Source organism: Nannospalax galili, unplaced genomic scaffold, assembly GCF_000622305.1.
Source record: "Nannospalax galili isolate Female #2095 unplaced genomic scaffold, S.galili_v1.0 scaffold39, whole genome shotgun sequence".
Taxonomy (NCBI): Eukaryota; Metazoa; Chordata; class Mammalia; order Rodentia; family Spalacidae; genus Nannospalax; species Nannospalax galili.
Window position 1 is genome coordinate 3,858,049 of NW_008346683.1, and position 11,988 is coordinate 3,870,036.

Consider the following 11,988-nt stretch of genomic DNA (forward strand, 5'->3'; position numbering starts at 1 on the left):
TAGATAGATAGATAGATAGATAGATAGATAGATAGATGGATAGATAGATAGTAGACAGATGTGAAAACAATGAAAACTAGAACCATTTGGATGAGTGAGATGGTTCAACAGGTAGACGTGCTTGCCAAATGAACCTGACAACCTGACAATTCCTAAAACCCATATAAAGGCGGGAGGAGAGAACCAAATCCCAAAAGCTTCTCTGACCTCCACACACATGCTTTGGTATGTGTGCACCTGTACACACACACATACACACACACATGCCATACACACATGCATACAAGAATAGTAAAGTTTTTTAAAGAATCATATATTCAATGTGTGTGAATGTTTTGGGAACACATGCATAAAAAGATATGCCTAAAAAGAGGAACTATGATGGAGAAAGACATTTAGTTTTTTTACTTCTCTTCCTGAGTTTTCAAATGTAAATGTATATTATTTATGGAAGGGAGACTTGGTATCTCAAACACTGTCTATATATTAGGCTTTTAATTAATAGAAATCTTTTTTTCTTTCTTCACCATTTAGTTTTAACCAAGATTGACAACTATACTGTACTGGACTGTTCCCTGATCAATCCTCCAGAAATCACTGAGAACTACCTAGACTTGAATTTAAAGGTAATACTGTCTTTCGAGAGCACCCATCTGACTGTCAATGGCAAATATTTGGAGGACAAACGTTATGTGCAGAAAGAAATGCACATGCATATTCTTCAAACAATTTGATTTTCTTTGGAAACTCCCTCATGCCTTTTCAAAAGCTGCTTGAACCCTTTCATGGTGAGCAATTAATTGTTGGCCTTGTGTGTCCTATGTCTGTCTTCTTTGTGAGAAATATCAGGATCTTTGCCTACCAGAGAAGACTCAAGTCTAGGAGCCTCCAAGTAGAATAGGCGTGGTGGAGCATGCTTGTAATCCTTATGCTGGGGAGGCAGAGATAAGGGCTAGATGGACAGCCAGCTAGTTGAACCCTCCAGCTCTAATTTTAGTGTGAGAGTCTCTCTCAAAAACTAAAATAGAAGGACATCTGTTTCAAACCTCTGCCTCCCAAGGATCAGAGCAGGTGGAAAGATTGCAAGAACCAGAGGGGGTGGATGGCCACAAGGAAAGAGCATTCCAGACAGCTGGCCATTCACGCATATGAACTTACAGCAATGGTGACAGCATGCATAAGTCCTACGCAAGCTCAAGCCAGAGAAAATCCCAACATAAACATGGGGGAGTGGGTAGGGAATCCCAACACAACCTAAGAAGCTTTTAGCATTTTATGGCTGCTGGGAGGAAGAAAGACGGTGTCTTACAAGGATGGGACTCTTGGTGGGCCCAGTGAACAGACCCATATTGAAAAATATTTGGGGACACAAATCAGACTCTATAGGCAATAATATACATGCATATATATGAGAGTTAATTAAATTGGGCAAGGGGCAGTGGGAGGAAGTGTAGAGAGGGCAGCAGATCTAAATACCATCAAACTATATTGCATGAAAATTGCAAAAAAATCAATTTTTAAAAAACTAAGATGGAGAACAATTAAGGAAAACATTTGATGTCAATTTCTGGCGCACACACACACACACACACACACATACACATACAAACACACATGCTCCCTTACATGCTTATGAAAACACACATATGAAGAATTTAACACACCATTAGATTGACAGGTTAACAGACTGAGGAAACTGCTGACCTCTACTGAGATCATAAGGATATGGAAACAGTGGTCACTGGTCCTCCAAAAGCAGTCATTGTGCTTATGTTTAGTCTTAGCAAACTAATATCATAGTTGTTTAAAATGAATACTGGCCTATATTTCACTCATTCACAGTCTTTCAAATCAGTTCAATGCTGTTCAAGATAGTATGTTTTCATAACGCCCAATGGGTAATAAGATCAGGATTAAGAATGCCTCATAAGTGCTTTATTGAGCATCTGGAATCCTTGTCTCTCCTGAGTACTTCTGTGACTCCCCAGAGTCACAGCAATCACATATTTTGTAAGTCAAGGGTGTGACATCTGGAACTGTTCCAAGGTACCCTTCCAGCTGACTGCACCTCCCTCCTTCATCTGAGAAGAGTTCCAGCTAGAAGCTTCTCCATGAGCCACACTCCAGGGTGTCAAATATGCCCAGATGTGATCAAGAGTCATCAAAGCTTTGGGGCTGGAGATATGACTTTGTGGTTAAGAGCGCATACTGTTCTTGCAGAGGACCTGAGTTCAGTTCCCAACACCCACATCTGGTGGCTCATAACTGCCCATAACTCCAGCTCCAGGAGGATTCAACACCTCTGGCCTCTGCGAGCATCTGCACTCACATGCACATACCCCCATACAGATATATAATTAAAAGTAATAAATATTTTTAAAGAGTTTCAGAGCTTTGAAACATAACCACTGGCCAAGGAGCCCAAAGCCGATTCCATTTTCATCTCGTCTGAGTTTCAGCAATTTCCTTGATCATAACTTGAGAGGGTCCAGCTTCTTTGACATATTTGCGCTTTCACCTGATAATCAGTCTTCCTCTCTACTTCCCATAGGGCTCGTTCTACCCACTGGAAAGCCTCGTTGACCCCCCCTTCCCACCAGTTCCCTTCGAACTCCCAGATCGCAGGGACTCCATGCTCTACATTGGCATCTCTGAGTATTTCTTTAAATCTGCATCCTTTGCACACTTTGTAGCTGGGGCTCTCGGTGTCATGCTGTCCACCAAGGAGGTAAGTAGAGTCTCCACCATCTTTAGCCTTTTTGGAAGTATCCTATTTTGGATTTCTTGTCATAGTTTTGATTCCTGGGCCTTTTTATACCATCAGTTCTAGCAAGACAATGAATGAATGATGGAACAGATGCTGTTGTTATTTGTGGGGGAAGGGAAGGTTGAGTTTCTGGTTTGCTTAATTTAGTTTTCTTCAAAATCTCTAGCCACTGTTCTAGATTGCTCTTAAATAATACAAAGACCTCCTCCACCATTTATCATCCATGACCTTTGGTCAATTCAACTTACTCCTGTGTGAGTGTCAGTTTCCTCATCCAGGAAAGGGGGAATAATGAGCGTTCCACACTCTCAGGGTTGTAACAGTCATTAAAGACTTTAAATACACATAAGCCTCCAGCCAATCTCAGTACAAAGTAAGTGCTCCATAACTGTTGTTTATCAATTACATCATCATCATCATCATCATCATCATCCCCCTCCTTGTCCTATTGCCAATATAAGTTCTTCTTCTATTGGGAATCACAACTGGTTTATACCAGCAAGCAGTAATGGTGCCAGTGCTCACTGATGCTCCCTGCCACGTGCCTCTCTTTAATCGTCAGAACACTGGCTAGTCAACCAAAAACATCTAGTTTAAAGCTTAGCCTTCTTCACATCTTAATTATACAAGTTGCTATAAATCTTATGTTCATCGTGGTGAAGACAGAAGCACCAGTGACTTTAAACTTGAAAAACTATCCACAAGTGAAGGTAAATTTCCAGACAAACTTATCTTTCATAAATTCCTGAAAATGAGGACGATAACCCAAGACTTATTGTTAATGTCTGTAGAATGTTTACACACAGATTGTACATATATGGTACACACAGTACATACACTCTAGTGAAAAGATTTTTCAGAAGGAGTGTGACTTGGGACAAGCCTCTTGCTTTTCTTAAGCTTCGGATTCCCTAAGGTTGGGCTACAAAATGATGTCACCTAAAGGTTTTATGGTGCAACATCTTCAAAATTCACATTAGAGAGAATACTACATTTCACCTGAAAAGACAATCCAGGTAAAGCCTTTCAGTAATGTGATCATGTTTATATTCTAGATTTCTAACCATTTCAATCAAAACGCTCAAGGAATTGGCAGTCTGTTCTCCCGGGTGAGTGCTCAAGTTTCAGTGGTGTTTTTGTTTCATTGAAATTACTTCCAGAAGACTCCAATTCTCTGTATTTGCTTTTGGTCCAAGCATAAGCCAATCCACCCTTCTATTCTTTTCCTTTCCCTTTCTTTTCCACACTTCTTCCCATTCTTCTTCCTTTTCCTGCTTCTCTCTTCTTCCTTCCCAATCCCCTCTCGCTCTTTATTCCTCCTCCCTCATTTTTTGACAGGGTCTCAATATGTAGCCAAGGTTGGCCACCTGCCTCAGCCTCCCAGGTGCTGGGATTTTGGGACTATATCACCATGTCTGGCCATCTTGCCATTCTACCGGATGGATTTTTTTCTCTTAACAAAATATCCACAAATATTAAGTAAACAGGGCATATTAAACTACAATCATAAATATTGTAAGTTCATAAAATAACTAGTCTCTTCCATAGTACTCCACCACCTTGAAATAATTCACTTAAATAAAGGACTTGATCTTTAAATAATACTATTTATTCATTCATTCGTTTCTTTATAGACAAGATCTCACTATGTAGCCCAGGTTGGTCTGGAGCTCAATATAAAACCAGGCTGGTTTTTAACCTCTGATCCTCCTGCCTCAGCTTTCTACCAGACTTGGCTCATAAGTGACTTTAGTAAAGTAACTATTAATTCTCACACCTTCATAACATTCTGGGTATCATATAGAATGGACCTACAGGCTCAATTTTGCCTTAAAAGACCAAGGTGCTTTAGAGAAAGGGACTCAAGGCAGACAGATCTAGGGTTGAATTTCAATTTTACAACTTATTCTACTATAACTATGAGAAAATCATTTAGCCTGTCTACAACTCATATGCTCCGTTATGAAGCAGCAATAGTGATAGAACCTGCCTTGGCAGTTTTGTGAAGAGTAGATAAGAGATTGTATAAAGTCCCTGGTATAGTAGCTCGTACAGAACATGTATTCAGCAGCTGTGGTTTTGTGTGTTGTTGTTATTGTTGATAGTAAAGAGCTGTTTTCTGTCTGAACTACATGATGCAAGATTTTCTAACTGCAAACCACCCCAAGTTCATGATTTCCCCTCATCAACTCATGACTTTTCATTCCTCTCCCTGAACTGGGCAGATTGCCGAGATCTATGTCTTGTCCCAGCCATTCATGCTGCAGATCATGGCCACAGGACCTCCTGAAATCAGCCTGCACCCAAACAACTTCAGCCTGGACCTCCCTGCCTCCATCATCATGCTCACTGAACTGGAGAATTCCACCATTGAGCCCATCGTCTCCATGGACTTTGTGAGTTTGGGGAGACAGGAAAGTAGCCATGGGCACCAGTGCTGCCATGGACCACTGGTCAACAGCCTTTAACTGTTTGGAGTAGAGAGTGATTTCTAAATTAAGAGTCAGGATAGATAGTGGGGGTGGGTCAAACAGGCCCACTTGCCCATATGTGGGTGTGATCATATATGGAGACAGATCGAGTTCCCAATCTATGGCCCCAGGGATAGGGTTTGGGGGTATTTCTAGTCTAAGGACACAGATAAATTTTCATCAGCTCTTACAACCATGACCCTCATGCCCGAGGTACTATTTCTAAAGTCAACTAAAAAGAAATACATAAGAGCAGATGAAACAAGGTAAGTCTAAGAACAGGTGAACAGGTATGTTCAGAGAGTCAGGGAAGGTGGTTGGTTCAAATTCTCCCTTAGTTTCAGAGCTCATGCCCCCATGTGCTATAAAATATCTCTCCAAGCTCTACTTCCCATGTGCCCTTCCCATTAGCTCATTTATAGTAGATCGCTAGATTTCCTTTCTCACAAAATAAATCAAATTTTCTTGACCAACTGAAGCTAAAAATGCTACAATGAACCAAAACAAAATCATACACATGAATGTAGAGAAGAGAGATGAGTAAAGAAAAACTAAAGAGTCCTGGAGATATAGCTTAGTGGTAGACTGCTTGCCTGGCATGTGCAAGACCAAGTTTAATCCTCAGCACTATCAAAATAATTAATTTAAGAGAGCCTCAAACAATAAATCTTTTTGCTTTATCTGCAATGTAGTATTTCAGAGCTGTTTATTTGTATTTGAGACTGCTGTCCCTATGTAACCCAAGCTGGCCTTAAACTTTTAGCCCTCCTTCCTCAGCCTCCCAAACGCTAGAATTACTCTCAAATGCTGCCCTGCCTGGCTTTAGAGATATTTCTTGTCAATATCTTTTTAATAAGAGATAAAGCCGGGCTTGTAATGTTTCTACTGTGGAAGACTGTGCCTGCAGCCCAAATGGACAGTCACTCATATTAGTAACAAGGGCTCTTCTGTCTTCAGGTTGCGAGTACCAGTGTTGGCCTGGCTATTTTGGGACAAAAATTGATCTGCTCCTTGTCTCTGAACAGGTAAGATCAATTGATTTGACTCTTGAAACCCTGGTAACAAATGAATCAACAGACCCCAAAGAAAAAGTGACCATTAAGAAAAAAAGTTTTACCACTATAGGACTGTGAGTCAGTTCAGTGCTTAGTCTGTAACTGAAGAGATCATTGCAGAGGTTGAACTTTGTAACTAAAAGTCTCACCTGTAAAGTTTTTGTTTATTCATACCATTAGAGTAACAGTGAGGTAATATAGGAGCACAGTAATTATGAAGATAATTCTATCGGTGCCCTTTCCAGTAGTGAATAAAGTTCCTCTCATAATTCAGAGAAGAGAATATTGGGGTGGAGTATAAACCTTTAGAAATTAAGGAACCAAGTTTTAAATCCCTTCTCATTGGTCTTATGACCATGATCAGGTCTATTAACCACTTCTACTCCAAGCCTTAGTTTCCTTATGTGTAAAATGGAGCTGGACTGGTTCAATGTGCTCAGACTCTGACAACTGGGTCCCATAAGTGAAAAATAAAATGTGTCAGGATCTTGGCCCATGGCTAGCTAGTCTCAAAGGCAGGTGATGTGGCATGAAAGGACATTCAGGTCACTGAACACAAATGGCCATTTGAGGAAACCATCTTCAAAGTCCATTCTGTTTAGAGATGTAAAGCTAATCACTGAAGGGATAATCCAGACTACCTAAGGGGTGATTCACAGAAAGATCAGCCGGCCCAGACTAAACTCTTATAAAAAGTCTTAAAGCAGTGAAAAAAGAGCTGAGAAACCCACAGGAGAAAGTCAGCCAACCTCTCCAAGTCAACCTGGAGGCTGGGAAGAGGACTGGGGTAACATGGAAAGGTCATTCAATAAAATCACGTTAAATAGAAAAAGAATACAAAACTGCATAAACACAACAGCCTGCCGTATAATAAAAAGCTTTGTGTGTGAACAGGGAACTAGAAGATTAGGATCTGGGATTATGAGATTACGTTTTTTCATTAAAATATTCACTGTAACTATAATGTTTTCCAATGAAAGAAAAACAATTGAAAGGGTATCTGTACCAGAGGATCCCAGAGAGCAAACACTTCCATAGGGCTCTACCTACTTACCCTCCAAGCATTGCTGACTTCTCAGGAGGCTCCAGAGACATAGTATCTGGAGTTCACCATGCCTTAGGGACCCAGGACAATGTGTTCATATATTTTAAAATAAAATTCTAAAGGAATACAATCCAGACTCTATTATATTAATTTTACACCAACACAGTTAGAATTTCAAAAAAAAATTCCTAAGGAACAAGGGGCCTCCAAAGGCAAAAGTCTCAACTACCTGGAGACCCTAAGGTGGTGCTATTTCTGGGGAGTCAGGTAATGAAATGCAGAGCCATAATGGATGACCTTCAAGGTGGAAGTTCTGAGAGGCAAGAGGGTGGAAACAGAGAGCAGGCACGTGAGGAGGACAAGGCAGGGGGTGGGGATTCCTCAGCATCTGAGATGGGCAGGAGAGGAAAGAGGGAGAAAATTCTGACTGAATTGGTTCAGCCCAGGACTATGAGCATAGGTAAGACCTCGGGCTGTGACAGGGGAGAGAGAAGGTAGGAAAGAGAGGCTGGAATCTGGCATGATGGCAGGAGCAGGATGAGACTACTGACTGAGGCAGCGGATACCAGGAGAAAGGGGAACAATGCCTAGATTTGACAGGCGTCAGTGTGCCTAGAAGGGTCTGAAGGAAGGATTCAATAATGATGGCCCTTCAAGTTTAGAGCTAATGGGTAGGACAGACAGGCCTTGAGAAGCAGGGAACTCAGTTTGCCTCTCTACTTGGATGTATCCTAGCCTCTCTGACATACTTCCTTAGTAACCAACAGGGCCACCACACTTACTAGGATAATTCGAAAACTGGTTTTAACCCACTAAATTCATACCATCTCATTCTCCAGCTTCCCACAATCTCCAGCTTGCTCTGACCTCATGAACATGAACCCTGAAATTAGGATTTCTGCCTTGCTGTTCATTACCCTGGGTCTCCTTGAGATTTAGGTTAGAGGCTTCCACTGCCCTATGTCTTAGTTGGGTCTGAGGAGGACTAGATACAGCATTTAGGGGACCCACTGCAAAAAGAAACTATAGGACCACTGCTTCAAAAATTATAAAGGGGGACTTGGAAGGTGGCTCAGTGGGTAAAGTGCTTACTGTGCAAGCAAGAAGACATGACTTTGGATCCCCAGCACTCATGTAAAAGCTAAGCATGAAGATGCATGGCTGTAACCCCAGTACCGAGTGGGAGACATGGGCAGATCCTGGGGATTTGCTGACCAACCAGACTAGTGGAAACAGCAAGCTCCAAGGCCAGTGAAAGACCCTGTTTCCAAAAAAAAATAAGGTAGAGAGAGATTGAGGAAGACACCTCCTCTGTCCTTCACAGGTATATAATGTACATGGATGGGCACACCACATGCATACATGCATATACTACACACACACACAAAAGGTAAAAATAACATACAAAGACTATCAGCGTTGAGACTGTAGGGAATTGCCTTTCTGAGATGAGTCCTGTTCCACAAAACAACTTATCATTGCCACTGAGTCTGAAGTGGCTCCTGAGAAGTTGCCACGGCACCCTCAGGTACTGAGCAGCCTTCATGTCAGGTTGTTGGGCCATGCCTCACTCAGGGCAAGACACTCGACCCAAGAGCAGGACTTTGCAAGGTTGTTTAGGCTGTGCTGAAGGGCAGTCTTAGCCTTCAGCAGTTGGAGCAGCAACCCTGCCCCCCACATCACTGCCCAGCTGGCTCCTCCACTCCGTGGCTCCCAGCACTGCCTTTCAGGATGAGCGAGTTTGGTCTTGGGTGACATCACAGAGAGGCAGTAGGAAAGGAAGAATGTGGGTGGGGACCCATGGGACATCAAGAAGAACCAGGCAACACACGGTCTCCAAATAAACTCCCAGCATACCATGGTCTGCTAACTCTGCCCTTCCCAGAGCTGCTTGGCACTGACTGCATAGAAATGAGATGCAGAAATCAGAGACAAATTCAATGTGGTACATTTCAATGAGATCAGGAACTAGGGAGTCTCCCTAGCTGGGTTCGGATCTCAGCCCTGCCCTTTATTGACTGTGTGGTCTCAGGCAAGTTACTTAACCTGTCTGGATTGCCTTTTCCTCCTCTGTAAAATGATGCTCTGATAAAAACCTGCTTCAGGAGACTGTGGACAAAGTACATTCATATATGTACAATCTGTGTTAGTTGCTCAAGAAATGTTGGCTAAACTATTATTTGAAATTTCTGATCAGCTTCAGCCAGTAGACAAGAGATGTTTAATTACACAAGGTCTTTTTTCTTTCTTTCTGTTTTTATTCTTCTCCTTTCTTCCTTTTTTTAGTGATTCTAGGAATCAAACTCAAGGCTTTACATGCGAGGCAAGTGCTCTTGCCTCAACTACCTGTCTGGCCCCTACAAGGTCATTTTATAAGTCTCCTTATTCAGAGCACACCTCTCTCCTCTGTCTCCCCCCCGCAGTAGCTGAGGGAAAAATTCAGGACTCTTCTTTATTCTAAGCTTTAAGTCTTCCAGGTCATATGCCCAGCACAACACCTATTTTACTTCACTTAAAAACCTTGCAACTCTATTTCCATGGCCTGGAACCATGCTCAGTAGGTCAAGTAAACATTCCTGGAGGTGAGTATTATGATTTACATGCTTACAGCAGTTAAATAACCCCCTCTCAAGGTCACAGAGTTGTTAAATGGCTGGAACAGGACCTGAACCTCTTTTCAAAGCCATGCAGGTTTGTTTACTGTGTTACCTTGCCTTTGGTGTAGGGAAGAGCTAAGACGTAGGAATAGCACTTAGACCTAGGATTTAGGAAATAAATATGCTTGTTTGGAAGAGGACACCCATCAACATGGGATCATGTAGAACTGAAACAGGCAGTTAGTTCATCATTTCTCAATGCCAAGTAGTGAAAGACAAAAGGGAAGACATGGGGTGTCTCAAAATAGAAGAAGCACACAGCCCTTCTATTGTCGCTGGAATCAAGTGAAAGAAAAGACAAAGAAAGTGACAACTAGAAACAGTAAAATAAACTGGCTCTCTTTGGATATGTCTAGTTTGGAGTCAGGCATATCTGGACTTGGATTCGGTTTCAGTTACTTGGTAGCTAGCTGTGTGACCTTCAGCAAGTTGGTCAATCTCTCTATCAGCTTCCTCATCAGCCAATGAGCACTCCTCTCATCTCTGTGTAGGGCTGTTGGATGAGTGAAGGAGATGATGGATGTAAAGTACTTGGCAGGATACCCAGCACAGTCATTACTCATTGTCTTGGTATCTCATTCTCTCTTCCCATCCTAGGAGCCAAGTTTGAGCACATAAGAAGGGGGACATTGGTCCCCAGAGACAGGACAAGTCACAGTGGTCTTCAAAGCTATAGCAGTGGCCCTTAAAGTCATAGAGGAGCCTCTTGTCCCAGACACAACTGTGCTTAGAGGCATCTCCAATATACTGTATATGTTTGTACATTGATTCACAAGCCAAGTTAAATGATTTTCTCTCTCTCTTCATCCAGACAACTTAATTCTAACCTATAATCACATACAAAACTTCAGGCAATCAGGTGCTAAGAGATGTTGGTAAAGTAGTTGCCACATAAACAGGAGGACCTGAGATCAGATTTGCAGCACCAATGTTAAAAGTTAGGCATGTGAAGCACCACGTCTGTAATCCCAGAGCAGGGGAAGCAGAGAGAGCCCAGTTCCCAAAGCTCACTGGCCACCCAGCCTAGCCAAGTCAGTGAGCTCCAGGTTCAGTGACAGACCCTCTGTTTTCTACTGATGGAGAGTGATTGAGGAAAATACTTGACGTTGACCTCTGGCCTGAACATGTACATGCACATAAACACACATGTGCACACATGCAGGAACATGTACACACAAACCATACACTACAAAAAAAAAAACCTTAAGACAATCAAATATACATTATTGCTGATTCATATTTTTTGACATTGCTAGAATTAAGACTGGACATTACCATGCACCCCACCCCACTACCATCAACACACACACACACACACACACACACACACACACACACACACCCTACAACCTTTCCCAAGTAATGAAGTCAGAAAATACAAACACAGCAGATTGCTAACTCTCTTCCTCACAGGTTAGGCAGGTAAATATTTCTCAACATCAGCTGTCTCAACAGGAATTCCTGTCCAGGTGAAACAAGTTCACGGTTTCCACTGCTGCTTTGAACTCGAGCAGAGGAGGAAACTTTAAATAGACTCTTCTCCCAGACTCGGGAATTTCCATACAGCAGGAGAAATTAAGGTTAAAACATTGAGAGCTGGCTCAGGGGTTAAAAGCACTGGCTGCTCTGACACCCTCTTCTGGCCTCTGTGAGCACTGCACACATGGGTGCACTTACATACATACAGGCTTAAAATAAAAATAAATGAATAGATGAAGCACACTGGGGAACTCATACATTAACTGGGTATTTCTCCCCTCAAATTTTTCATTGAAGATTAAACCCACAACCTGGGTTTCTTTTAAACCCAAGGACAATTTTATTAGGGTTTAAAAGAAAGATCCCACACAGCATGGTGGGGCCCGCCTTTAATCCCAGCACTCAGGAGACAGAGGCATGGGGATTTCTGTGAGTTTGAAGCTAGCCTGGTCTACATAGTGAGTTCCAGGCCAGCTGAGGCTACAGGAAAAAAGACCTGTCTCAAAGAGACCAA

At 42.2% G+C, this 11,988-nt stretch overlaps 1 protein-coding gene across 1 annotated transcript in view; it reads left to right on the forward strand.

The window, feature by feature from the left end:
- Bpifc (BPI fold containing family C) overlaps window positions 1–11,988 on the forward strand; it is a 70,394-nt gene that overhangs the window by 49,034 nt on the left and 9,372 nt on the right. The window contains exons 6-10 of the mRNA XM_008843169.2: window positions 535–626; window positions 2,552–2,728; window positions 3,823–3,876; window positions 4,993–5,163; window positions 6,196–6,263. Coding sequence (XP_008841391.1) covers window positions 535–626; window positions 2,552–2,728; window positions 3,823–3,876; window positions 4,993–5,163; window positions 6,196–6,263 — 562 coding nt within the window. The remainder of the gene's footprint in view (window positions 1–534; window positions 627–2,551; window positions 2,729–3,822; window positions 3,877–4,992; window positions 5,164–6,195; window positions 6,264–11,988) is intronic.